Source organism: Camponotus floridanus, unplaced genomic scaffold, assembly GCF_003227725.1.
Source record: "Camponotus floridanus strain SB8 unplaced genomic scaffold, Cflo_v7.5 scaffold64, whole genome shotgun sequence".
NCBI lineage: Eukaryota > Metazoa > Arthropoda > Insecta > Hymenoptera > Formicidae > Camponotus > Camponotus floridanus.
Genome location: NW_020229814.1, coordinates 124,976 through 139,530, shown reverse-complemented (window position 1 = coordinate 139,530; position 14,555 = coordinate 124,976). Strand labels below are relative to the sequence as shown.

Genomic DNA, 14,555 nt, shown 5'->3' with positions numbered 1-14,555 from the left:
TGTATATACAAGATGAAAAAGAGATTCATTATTTGTTTCTATTTAGATAATACTTATGCTTAAGTAAAAAATATTTAGTGGACATCGGAGATTTAACCTTAAGTTAATTCTATTTGTTTTCCATGCATATTATGTAAATAGAAACAACGAAATTATTTGATTTCTCAAAATAAAAAATTATATATTTTATTATAATCGTCTCTAATTTTGTCAAGGTTAATTTTTAGCCTTAATTTTAATTCATTAAGCATTTTTTGTAACATAATGTAGTGAATACATCTATAGGATCCTCTAAACCTTGAATTCTTTTTTTTAACACTCTCTCTCTCTCTCTCTCTCTCTCTCTATATATATATATATATATATATATATATATATATAAAATAAATGCATATATATCCTATCTGTTTTTCATTAAAATGATTTCAAATCTGCAATAATAATGAAAAAAATAGAGTTTCCACTGTGCATAAAACATTTATTGCCAAATTAAGAGAGAAATATTTCCCAAAATTTTAAGTAATTCATTATTTGTAGGAAATTAAAAATATGTTAATAAAAATATTTTTGTTATGCAAAATATAAATGTATTTGGCTAGACTACAGCAAAAAACAATTGGCAAACATTTACAAACAAATTGTGTTTCTTCACGGTTCTAAAATAGGATGTGAGTTTTTAGCAGTTGAAACATTAATATTGTGAAAATTATCGATTTATTCATTTCCTGAGGATGAAATCTCATCAATAAATATTACATGAGAACTATGAAATTTTTAACTATTTATTGAGCAGTTAAAAAGTACTTTACTTGAATATTTAAATAATACAAATGTTTTGAATACTTTAAATATGATAAGAATTAATAATAATTTATCATTGAAAATATTTTCTACATAGTATGATGATTACACTATATCTTCTTACAAAGTGAACGTCTTTTACAAGATGTTCTAGGATTATATGCGATTTTTTAAATAGAAAATTCTTTCTTCTAAATCAAAAACACTAATAAATTGTGATCTATCATAGTTAAATAAATTGGTCTTACATTTTTTCAAAGTTAACATTGATGAAGTTTAGATAACATTTTCCTGTTGTCGGCCGTTCAGATAAGCTTCTTGATACAAGCGTGTTGTTTATGCAACAATGTCATTCGTTTTCCTATATATGAAATGTACATTTGTTATTTCACAATTTGTATAAATATTAGCTATTTCTCAGATAACGCATATACAAGATTAATACTTTATCATTTTTGCAAGAATGACAGTAAAAATAAATGATAATCGAAAATGAAAGCTAAAAAATAAATGAAAACTACATTATTTATATTGTTATTTCATGTAGAAAATTTTATGATTTGTAACTTATTTATACTAATTTTATGTACAAGAATTTTATGACTTCGAAATAGTTTTTAGACCAAAATTAATTTGTTTATTTATTTTAATAAGATAGTCTCTTAAAATTTAGTACACTTTTCATAAAGACGCTATATATTTATGTGCGCATGTATTTGAACAAATTTTTTTAAAAAATTTATTTCATTTTATTTTAATTCTTTTATTAATTTTTTTAAAAATTTATTTTTTTGAAATTTGGAGAACTTTTTGTGCAATTTAATTAGTTGAGACTTTAAAAGTTTCAGACAAATAATTATACAATATTTTTTCAAAAATGTAATTATTAATTTAATGTAGTTAATAATTTTCATCGATGTCACACATTATTAAACATATTTAAAAAAAAAAAGAAAGGCATCGAAATTACGTGCCTGTTTAATATAAAAATGTTCTAATTTTTACCTAAAATGAATCAAAGTATCTGAAAAGCTAGACAATTCTTATAAGAAACTTTTTTATAAAATTTGAATAGATACTTTGAAGCAACACGTATATTTGCATATGACGCTTAGGCCGGTGTATTCATAGTCTATTCTTATTTCCAGATCATCTTAAGCAATGAGTTAAGATGCTAATACGTTCTGCGATTGATTTATAACATCTCAAGTCTGTACTTAAGATGATCTTAAATATAAGAACGTACTACCGGCCGTAGATTAGACTTTTCTTACGCTTATTTACATGTAAATACATACGTTGTTTCGAGACAAGTCCTGCTTCAGGTGCATTGTCTCACGCCAAATAAGTAAGAATCAAATATTTATCATAGAATATAATAAATAGAATCACTTTTTAGATTTAAAAGTTAATCTTATGATTAGTTTAATATGAAAAACTGGCTTTCTATTATAAATTTAATTTTAAATAATTATAATTTGGGAGGATATTAATTTTATAATATTTATTGTAAAAAAATTTCGATAATTATGCACTTTACAGACGTCCTTACTGATTTCAATAATCTTGAGATCATTGAAATTGGACTTCTGTAAAGTGCATAATTGCCAAAATTTTTAATAAATTTTAACAATTAAATGGGATTATTTTTTCTGAAAGATATATCATTCTTAAAATTTACGTCGCATTACAACGATATTTTGCGATTTTATTTCAAAATTTAAATTATTATTTTAATGATCACAGCTCAAAGTAGTACTTTGATAAATATTCAAGTAATTACGTGAGTTAATGGATATAAAATATTTGCATTTGCTTTTTGCATATGTGAAGCTTATGTTAACAATTAACATTAACGCTTAATCATGCTAATAAAAACTTACAGTAATTACATTATATTATTAATATTTTATTATTAATTATTTACATTATATAATATATTGGTAAAATAATTTTTTACATTATACATTTGCTTAATTACTTACATTATATGATTGGAATTATATTTCATTCATTTATTGGTTCTCTCAGAGAAACTACTATATTTTAAATAATGAATTTAATTGCATTTAGTTAATTTTAATTGATGAATTTAGTAGGAGTTTATTTATTTTGTTAAATTAATTTTAATTTTAGGCAAATCTATGTTATTTTTTTATGATTATCATTATATATTAATGAATTAATAGATTTGTGTGCTCAATATATTAGATTCTCTTAAATAATAATAGCAGAATTATATTAGATTTCTTATTTGCATATAAATTTTTAAATAGAAACATTGTTTTGATATAGTTTTCTTTTGAAGTTTTCTATATTTTATATAACTACTATAAAACTCTTAAGAAAAACATCTTTTTTTTCACAAGCAATTATACTTTATATTAAAAATGTAAATCGTTTATATATATTGTGACAGATATTTATAGTAATTTAATAGATTATTTCATTCAAATGTTGACTAATATAGCTTTCAATAATATTAATTATTTTTTCATTATTCTTTGTTTGCTTGTGTTATTTAGTTTTTAATTTTTAAATCACCTACTATACAAAGTGATACTATACAAGATTCGTAAAACATAATATAATAAAACAGAAAATAATTTTCTATATAAAAATAAATCGAAAATAGAATATATAAAATTTTTTCGTGCAAAACTTTGTTTCCAAAAAAATTTTGAAAATTGGAAAATTTACATGTTAATATGTAAAATAGACTTCAGAATTAGAAAAAAAGATGGAAATAATATTTTCGCGCTTTTCAGTTTGATTTTTAGTCATTTTGTCATATATCGAATTTATTTTGACAACAGCTTAAATTTAAATATATATTTAAAAATGCAATATTTGGTTTAATGAAAAAATAAAATTTATCTTAATACATATTCTTTATGCTTATAGAGTTCTTATAACTTATTTTAAATTATTTTAAAAATGTTGTATTTATATATATACACGTGTATTAGTAATCACATTGTCAAAATAAAATCGATAATAATATTATAATACAAGCTTATTAAAGTTCATTCAAATTTAAAAAAAAACAAATATATACAATAATTTGTTCCGTCTTTTTAATTTATTTTTGTACATTTTGACAAACACTTTTATTTGAATTTTCTTTTAATCACACTATATTTGTCGATCTATCTTGTATTATACAGGGTGGCGCCGAACGTTCCAGCCAGACTTTGAGATCTTATAGGAAATTTAATGAACGATAAAAATAAAAAATAAAAATCTTTTTCTTTTATGAAAATAAAATATTTTTTTCTTTTAACTAACTTTTATTTTATTTTTATAAAAGAAAAAGATTTTTATTTTTTATTTTTATTAGTTTTTTTAGGTTTTTTATTAGTTATTATTTTTATTAGTTTTTTTCAAGAAATTTATTTAGTTTCATTTTCTTTTTATTTCATTTTCTTTTCACCTTTTGCTCTTTCTTCATCAGAGGTTTTTGAGCGATAACTTCTTAAGGAAGCATTTTTCGACCTATGTTTATAAGAAAATTTTTTGTTCAGAATTAAATTTCCTATAAGATCTCAAAGTCTGGCTGGAACGTTCGGGGCCACCCTATACAATAGTACATCATATCAGGGAAAATCTTTCTCTCCTTCCTATTAAGAACGTAAATAAATAAAGTTTGTGTATCCGACAGTCGAGTCGGAGAACCTTTGTATTTGGCAGCCGATTAGTAAACCTCTTCGAGATCGGCATTGCACTGCGAAAGCTTGTCAAGATTGAAAGAAGATTAAATTGTAATTTGTGAAATAAAATTGTCAGCAGGAGGATGTATACGTCAGCTCGTATACGTGTTAAGAAAAAAGGCGTTGTCGATTTAAACCAAAATAGAGTTCATGGCATAGCACCCAAACAGAAGAATGAAAAGGACAGTTGCACTGGCCGCTATTATTTTCGTGAGTACTAATAAGACGGAAGGTTGCCAGAGACTTTCAAAAAAATAGAACGCATGTTAAGCGTGATGCGTATATTTATTCTACAAACGTCTTGATATAAAGTGTGATTTACTTTCACAATCAGTTGCAACATTTGTTTTGACATTATTTGAATCGTATATAAGGGGACAAAACTTTCTCTTCAAATATAACTCTTTTTCTTGACTGGTGTATATTGACGAAATTAGATTTAAATTTAATTAAATTCTCTTAAATAATAGAATTTTATTACATCTTTTATTTGTATATAAATTTTTCTATACGTAAATGTCATTAATTGGACATTGATAATCGAACAACAGTTACTCGACAACAGTTTTGTATTTGTATGTATGTGTGTAAATTGCTTCTACATACACACAACACACAAGATATCGCAAAACCATCGAATATCTTTTCAACCGACTTTTGTGCTAATTTTTCCTCAACAAGTATGAGTATGTATATACAAGGTGTCTCATAAAAATTGTGCCAACGCTCAATATAAGGGGCTGAGCGCAGTAAATTGAACAGAAAAGTCTCTTACCATTTTGCAATCTTCGAACGAAATGTGCGGTCATTCGCCAATTTTTTTAAATGAATATTTCAATAATTTTTACGAAATTTGTAAAATAATAAAGGATTTTTCTGTTTACTGCGTTCTACCTCACGAGTGTTGGCACAATCTTTATGAGACACTATATATATAAATAACTATATATATAAATAAATATATATAAATATACATAAATATATATATATATATATATATATATATATAACTATATATATAAATATACATATATACACATACACACACATATGTACGTAATATTATATATTCGATCTGTCAGGTACGGAAAAAAATTATACGTATTATTTATTACAAAATTTACTTATTACTTTATTATTATTTCGAATTATAATTCACATTTACAAATATAATTTACATTTACAAATGTAAAAAAAGATAAGCAAACCGCTTTTTTCTCTAATAAAAAACAAATTTGATTTTTTTAAATATTAATAATATTAATAATATTTTTAAATATATTACTTTTCTTCACAATTGTTTGTTAATATAATTAAAAAATTTCTAAAGTTTTTACATTATTAATTTATTCTTTTTTCGACAGTAATTTTAACGAATTATGACTTTACACGGTGAATCACACATCAAACATGACATGATTCGAATTTCATAATTTTCAGATTTTAAATTCATTTTAAATTTTCAAAAGTATTTTTTGCTCCAATTATTAAAAAATTACGATGGACAGATAGCTTAAAATTAAACTATTGTAAAAATAACATATGCAAAGATCAAAGCAAAAAAATTAATAATACTCAAATTATTTGACTATTTTTTTACTACTTTTAATTTCTAAAAATATTTTTTGCTCAAACTTCTAAAAAGATATCAAAATACGAAATACAATACTCAAGAGTGATTTAAAGAAATTAATTTCATAATTATAGTATCAGAATTGAATAGAATGTTTCTTGAATTATTTGCTTTCAAGAACAGGTTACGATTTTTTGCTCGCGTAATAGTTTATGAAATGACTACAAACGATCCACGCAACCAAAGCTACAAGAGCAAACGTTTCAAAGAAATTGCTTGCACGATTATGGCATCAGAATGTTGTCTGAATTATGTGCTTTAAGAATATCCAGGTCTCGATTTTTTGTTCACAAAATAAGTTTAAGGATGTATTGGACAAAAGTTAATCGAGTAATAAAGTATCAAAAAATTAAAGTTGGGCAGAATACAAATTCTAATTCAAAAATTCATCAAAAATTTTTTAAAAATCACGAAATCATACTTCAAAGTATTTTTTAATATAAATAGGTCTTAATTTCCAAGAAAATGTTGCCACGTTTTATCATCAATATTGCGTCAACTGATAATCACAGTTATTTTTTAATAATAATTTCAAAACGAGTAAGTAAATCGTTTTAAAACTTTGTGGGAATATTTTTACATGTATGAAGAATATAATATTAGAAAATGAAATTTTTATCATTGTTTTTTTATAGTTTGTGAATAATTTATTACCTGTCTCTTGAACGTTTATATAAGATCCTATGTTAAAATCGCAAAATTCAAAAATTAATAACTTTTAAAGGAGCAAGTAAAAAAATTTAAAATAATTCATGACGATTTAGAATGTTATTAAGAATGTTAAATTAAAAATTCACGGCGATCTCATTGATTGTAATATATCTCAACACAACTACTTAAATTATATAATATTAACAGAGATCTATTGTGTCATTATTGCTTTTTCTACATATTAAATTTAGTTTTTTAAATCTTGACTTTAACTTTAATGTTCTTAATATTTGCTCCTGTTAAGCCCGTTTATTTATTATTTATATATCTCCAATACATTCTTAAAAAACGAATAAAAACATCTGTGTTCTTATGACGTGAAATATTCTTATTTTTTTTGAATTACATTGTTCCGAATGTGTGAAGTATTATCGATACATGCATGTCGAATCCTAGTGGAAATAATCTAAATCTTGTTAGTGCAAAGTTATTAACAGAGCGCCTCTAATGTGCTCTGCAAAGAGCAAGCTTCGTGTCTCATACGAGCTCATGGCACTTCGTACAAGACTTCGTACCATTCAGAGACAGTCTCGTATGGCATTTTACTCGTGAAAAATCAATTGCGGAGCGCTGCAAGTCGTTACAATTGATTAATCGATAAACTGCTTAAGTTTTGTGGATGAAACTATAAACGGTAATCGGCCTTTCAGATTTTTTGCATTGAGAATGGATCGATCGGAGATGCGTGTTTCCAAGACATTTACGCATTTGCGAAGAAATACGCCGTTGTTTTCTTCCCTCGAAGAGTTGCACGACAAATTAACGGAACTTTTAGGTAAATGCTTTAATATTATTCGCGAAAGCTCTTCACGATGACAAACTCGGTATCACGTGTCTCTTTTCATAGTCGAGATCTCTCTTGAAGAATTGTATTAATATTTGTGTATATTAATAAATACATGTATCAATGACTAAAACATGACTAAAAACATATATTTATAGTGTGTACACATTAATTGATATTAGGCAAACAGCTTGTGTTTTGCAAAACAATCTTTATCTCGATATATGTCGTTTTGTTATTATATACAAATAGATTTATTGTTCAGAGTATCTGCTTTCTGAAAAAAGATGGAAAAATTGGAATTCTCAATTTCTTTTGTATCTGAAAAAATTTTATTAAAATTTGGGAAATTTTTAAAAAAATTTTAATTTTGCTCTTATACTATAAAAACAATCGGCAAGCCAAATGAAGATTAGATGTTAAAAACATAACTATATATATCTATCTATGTTTATAAATTCAATGTCTAGCTATATATGCAGTATCCATTTATTATAATTTTTAATAATGAAAAATATGCAAGTAAATAATTTTTATTTTACGAATACTATTCAGTTTTTTGTTTCAAAACTTACAGATATTTTTATTTATTTAATTTCTCGAAAATTTTCCTGATATAGTATTTTGATTTGCGAATTTTAAAATACCTTGTATATATATTTGCAAATCTAGTATTTGAAACTTAAGTGACTCTGTAATTTTTTCATACGAGTGAAAAAGATTAGAAAATGCATATATAGTAGAGACTAAAAAATCTTTAAAATATTTCTTTTATCTGGAATTTTCAATAAAAATAAATGAGGAAAAGATCAGGGAATATTTTTTAACAAGATTAGATTAGATTTAGATTTTTTTAACAAAACTTTAGTAGATATATTGGATATATCAGAGTCATATCTGGAGACTTACCCTTAATCGATTATATCATGGAAAATAATGAATAATTGAATAAAATGAATAAAATATTTTGCAAGTCTCTCCTCCGAAGATAATCTTAATACTTAACATGTATAAAATAAATGAATAATGCATAATCTCTTTGTCATTGTGCTGTGTTGTAATTATTAAGTCTTTGTGCGATTTAGTTATAAAAGAATATCTTGAAATATACACATATATTATCTTCTCTTTCGTCTCTCTCTTCTCTCTCTCTCTTTTTTTCTCGTTCTCTGTCTCTTTCTCTCTCTTTCAATGATAAACGAGATACATATTTAAGAGATATAATTTTTTTCTTAGAATTTCTTTTATAAGATCTTTTACAAAATTATTGATAACGTAAAAGCTTTGAAAGATTAAAGATGTAAAAATTTGAAAATATTATATTGAGAATAATTTCTATTACTCGCGTGGATTTTAAAGTAGCGACAAGAAATATGAGAAAAACCGCAGATACATTATCTCGAGTAAATGTATGACGGGTCATTATTCGAAGATGCATTTTGCTGAATGCGAGAAGACTCTTAAAATGCACTCCGTGACAAAAGAAAGAAAATATGCACATCTTACGTCGTACTAAGTTATTTGCGTCGGTTACTATTTTTTATGGAAACATTATTTCAAAACACTTTGCATACTTTATATTCAAATGTCTCTCCAGTTTTTAATTCTCTTTATTTTATAATCTTGTTAAACAAAAAAAAATACAAATGTTAAAATATATTACAAATATAAAAATTAATAATATACAAGTAATATACAAAATATTCCAAACTTTACAAATCAAAATACTATAACAGGAAAATTTTCGAGAAATTATAAAGTAATAGTTACTTGCGACTTTTTATTGCAAGCAATAGTTTTTGTAATATAAAGATTTAAAACTTTGTGGCCAATCATAGGATACGTAAACAATTGTTTATTAATAAGTCGCGTATCCACTAACATTAGCGATGTACAATTCACAAATAAGCAACTTTTTAAACGTATCTTATATGATATTGTAACGAATTGTTTTAAACTTTTATATAAATTTCTCAAAAATTATTCTACTTGGAATAAAAATTTATAGATATTTTTATTTTTATTTTAATTTTTCGAAAATTTTCCTACAGTTACAGTATTTTGATTTACGAATTTCTTATATATGAAAAAAAAATATATATACATATATATGTGTATATTTTATGCCATATTATACGCTATAATTTAAAATGTTAATATTAAAAATATAACTTGTATGATATTTTTTTTTGCGAATGAATGCTATATATATTATTTTAATCTAAATATATATTTATGAGAGACATTTTAATTTCATATATTAAACGCAGAGAAAATATCGATAATAATTAGCTTAAAAAGATTACACTTTCATGTAGTACATAATGAAACCAGCTCCTCTTTTTAAATATTTTTAATGTATTCTTGCAATAAAATTTTCTATTTAATATGATATGTCAACATGATATGAATAATTTTATTTATCGCAAAAAACTTCTCTAATAACACTGTTAAATATGAAAAATGTTTCTGTCTGTAAAATAATAAATTCTTATTAATTTTAATGTAAGAAAAAAGAATATGATATTTAAAATTTCAAATTTGCTCTTATTCTTATGATATAGCTTTTCTTAGAATTTAGAAAGATATTCAATCACAATTTTTGTTAAGAATTTTGAATTCTATTAAAATGTGATAAAAGTGCTTCAAAAATAAAATATAAATGAAAAATAAAACATAAACTTAAGTAAATGGATAAAAATTTTTCTATATACTGATCTTGATGAAAAAACACAACTTTTTACAACTTACTTTACTTTATTTATAATAACTTATTTATATATTATTTAATCAAAACGCAATAAAAAGGAAGATTAAAAAGTCCCCAAATTTGTAAATTAGTCATTAAGTCGTAGAATTAAAATTGAGCCTGGTCAAAAATTTGTAAAAATTTTTTTGGGAGTCTCTCTAAATTGATCCTCAGGAGAGCGGGCAGAAACAAATTGATTCCTTTAATCGATGAACGAGGTGGAAGCCTGTGTAAGCACAAAAAAGAGCAATACATATCAAGAATAAAGAAACTCATGCCAAGCAAAAGTAATAAATAACTAGTAATTCAAAATCCTAAAAATCCGTTAACAAAAATGCCAGGATAATATAAAGCGAAATCGAGAGTCTAAATTTAATACTTACGAAGATGGAAAACAGAGAATCGAGATAAAACCATACCTAACGGTGAAGAATTGCGATCGTGAAAAGACTGAACAATAACTAACGAAAGGAGAAGTAGGTATAGGAAGGGGGGAGGAAAAGAGCGGGAAGTAAAGACGAGGGGAAGGGGAAAAAGGGAACTTAGGAAGTGGGAGGCAAAGGAGCGGAATTTTTAAAAAAGCAAGGCATTTTTTAATAGGGAGGTAAGAGTCATCCAATAATGAGATATCATTTTATAGGGTCAACCCATTTTTTTGCTAGCTGATATGTAGCATCAGAAACAAGTCTTTTTCTATAAAAAGGTTTTTCAACAAGGATTATTGTGTCCTTCCAATTAAAATCGTGATTCAGGAGTCTATGAGATGAAATGACTATATGGGAGTCAGAAGAATAATTAACAATAGACTTATGTTCTTTTAATTAAATCGTTAAACGTCTGCTCTACGTAAGGTGCGTCCCAATCCTTGTATAAAATCTTATAAATAATATTTTTATGATTCATTTTAGGTAAAGATCTTTATGTAATTTAATGAGGCTGTTCAATTTATTATTCACTGAGAACGCTAATTTACCACCACTATCGTGAATCAATGAGTAGAATCTTTTTAGAATGCCTTTAATATAAGGAATAACAAAAAAGTTTGATCTAGGAAAAGAACTTGAGAGGACTTGTAAGGTGGGCTGAATAAAAAATCAAATAATTCTATGAATAAACTGGAGGGGATAGGAGTTTTTGAAGAGGATGTTGATGACGAAGGAAAGATTTTGTTCATGGAATTTTGGGTGGGAAAGATGATATATTTTTTTTCAATATAATAATCATAAATAAATAAAAAGATTTTGTATTATATTAAATTCTCCTGTAAAAGACTAAATTAAGTATTTATTAATAGAGTTGAATATATATGTATATATATATCTTGAAAACCTCCTAGAGATTTAATAAAATTGTTGCGGTGGCATATTCTTTTTTCCCATTTTTTCCATTCCTAGTGAAAATTAATTTTATAAAAAAAGAATTTTTTTATTTTTTATTTTGTTATTTATAGATAAAAATATTCTGTTTACTTATAACACCATATTCATAATTGTATTAATCAACATAATGAACATTCAAGGTTTATCTATCTGATGTTTTCCAATTTCTTTAATTCTTCATTTTTTGTAATTATTTAATGAGTGTTTATTGTGCTTGTTTTTATTATGCATTTTTCGTTCTCTTAACATATTGCATGCGTTTGTTAACATATCAGAATAAAGATATCAGAATAAAGATTTTTTGCAATATTTGGCCTCTTGAAAATGTATCACTGCTCGCATTTCTTTCTCAATATAATTGGAGCGCTTGTTTTAAATCGACACCAAATTATAATGAAAGAGAGCAACAAACACAACAAGCTGTCGCTCTAAATACATAAATAAATATACTTGGGATGTTTTGTATCTATTTTCAAAATATTGAAAATTTAACGAAAATTGTACAGAATGTCCTTACATATGTTTGGAATCTTCAGTACAATTTTTAAATCGATTTACTAAAGCGTTCACAAGTTACAAGGATTTTAATTTGCACCGAATTAACATGTGTTCTTATGGGAAACGTATAATCACGATTCAAATGACAAAAACACGTGGAAATAATATTCAAAATTTGTTTAAAATTTGCGAAAGTTTAGATACAGAGGAAATATTTGGTCAAATAATATTATACAAGTACTAACTGGGTAAAAAGATATTAAATATAATTCAATCAAGTTAGCCATGTATCTGTCACAAGGCGAAATTCTCTGTCAAAAGTTAATCATTTCGATTAAGAAAATTCGGAATATTTCAATAAAAATGCAATAAATATTAAAAAAATACATCTCTGCATTGTAGCTAAAATCAAATTGTAATATTCCATACAATTCCTCATATTCAAAATATATCAAAAATAGATATTCGTCAATATTGATTTTCAGCTACTTTTTGCTGGGATTGTACATACAAAACATCCTTAAAATTGTGGATATAAACTTGCAGAAATGGTTTGCTACGATTAGCGAAAATTCGTGAGAATTTTGAAAGTATGATATAAGCGATTATATTCGACGAGAAGTAATTTTTTCATACGAAGACGTGAGGGAGAGTAAATGATTATTTCTTGACTCTGAATAGGATTTCAATTTTTTTTTACGTTCCTAGAGAAATTATCAGTTGAAAAGAAACAACTTTTCAAGCAAAGAGACCAGTAGATATAAACGTCTAAAATTTAGTGTTTTCTCTTAGTACAACAAGAATATCGTAACGAATATAAGTGGAATATTTTACACATTACTTACTCAATTTCAAATTATCTGTTCATTAGAAATTAACTGATAAAAAAAGATAGAACTCAATTGATATTGAATATTAATTTTCAGCTACTTTTTGCTAGGATTACATAAAAAAAAAAAAAAAAAAAAAAAAAAAAAAAAAAAAAAAAAAAAAAAAAAAAAAATATTGAATATTAATTTTCAGCTACTTTTTGCTAGGATTACATACAAAGCATCCTTCAAAATTATCTGTTCCGGAAAAAAAATGCGTCTCTTTGCTTTTTGAATTTGCCGCGTCGCTGACTGGCCGTTCGCGCCTCCTCGGCTATCCTCGGCCGTCTCCGGCCCGCAGACTCTCGCGCAAACTCCGTACGTTCAACGTAAGATGGTGGTTACCGCCGAAGACACCGAGCGACCTGATCCGCGCAGTGACGTCACGCCGCGTAGTCGTCGCGTTGCGTGCGGGTTATACGTGCGCCTATGAACTTCCGCCATTGAAAGAAAGAAAGAGAGAGAGACCTCTCCGAGAGTTACTCCGAGAGAAAGAAAGAGCCGCGCTTTTACACTCGCGAAACCGTCGAGAACCGGGAGAATAATGTGACCCGGGAGAGACGAGAGGTGATCCCCCCGGTATTCTCTCCCTCGTGTGTGTATGTGTGCGTGCGTGCGTGCATGCGCGCGCGTCAAACAAGAAACCACCACCCACACGTCAGCGCCGCGTACCGCGTGCGCGCTTACATGCCTTTCCGTTCTCTCGTCGGCTAGCGAGCGACTCCGCTCCCGCGAATCAACTCGGAATCGGAAGCAAACTCGAGAACCGGGAGACTCCCCCCGCGATCCGCGTGTGTCGTGTCGTCGAGACGTTGTCCCCCTTCCCGTTGTGTGCGCGCGTGCGAGAGATGGCCGGTAAGTAGCCGCTCTCACATCAGCCTCTCCTCATTATTTTCCAAGGAAAGAGAGAAAGAAACCGGCAGCGTGATATATACGTCGACGAGACCTCCTCGCGAACCTTGACCCAGATTAGAAGGAAAGAGGGACCTCCTCGCGATCCTCTCTCCTCGAATAATAAAGCGCGTCCTTCGCGCACACACACATACATATATACACACACACACACTCCCGGGATTCTCCTCGTGTGCGCGTGGGGGGAGGGGGTGGCGGATACTCGGCTACGTCGCCGGCGACGGCGACGACGGCAGCGGCGACGGCGACAGCGACGGCCTAGAAAACGCACGCGATGGATTACGCCGAAACTTCAAGTAGGCCTCACACACTTTCACCTCCCCCCGCTCCCCCCTTGCCCGCCCGCCCGCCCGCTGCATCTGGCCCTGTGTTTTTTGCACATACACACACGTAACTCTTTCCTCTCTGTCCTGTGTGCATCGTGTATTATCGCGGATCTTCTCGCAGGAGGAGGACAACTCCGTCGTGCGTTGCCAGCCATCTTCGTTTCTCGCGTCTTCCCCCTCGCT

The 14,555-nt window shown here is 27.6% G+C and overlaps 1 protein-coding gene across 4 annotated transcripts in view; it reads left to right on the top strand.

Annotated features, from left to right (window-relative positions):
- Positions 1–14,555, top strand: part of LOC105247975 (protein phosphatase PP2A 55 kDa regulatory subunit) — a 43,505-nt gene that overhangs the window by 23,119 nt on the left and 5,831 nt on the right. The window contains exon 1 of one of the 4 annotated variants that reach the window (XM_011252460.2): positions 4,473–4,721. The exons of 1 other annotated variant lie outside the window; for it this stretch is intronic. In XM_011252460.2, the coding sequence (XP_011250762.1) occupies positions 4,595–4,721 (127 nt within the window). In that variant the 5' untranslated portion in view covers positions 4,473–4,594. Of the gene's footprint in view, positions 1–4,472; positions 4,722–13,475; positions 14,343–14,555 lie in introns of those variants that run through there. 2 more of the 4 variants (XM_025413270.1, XM_011252462.3) reach the window with 2 other exon arrangements.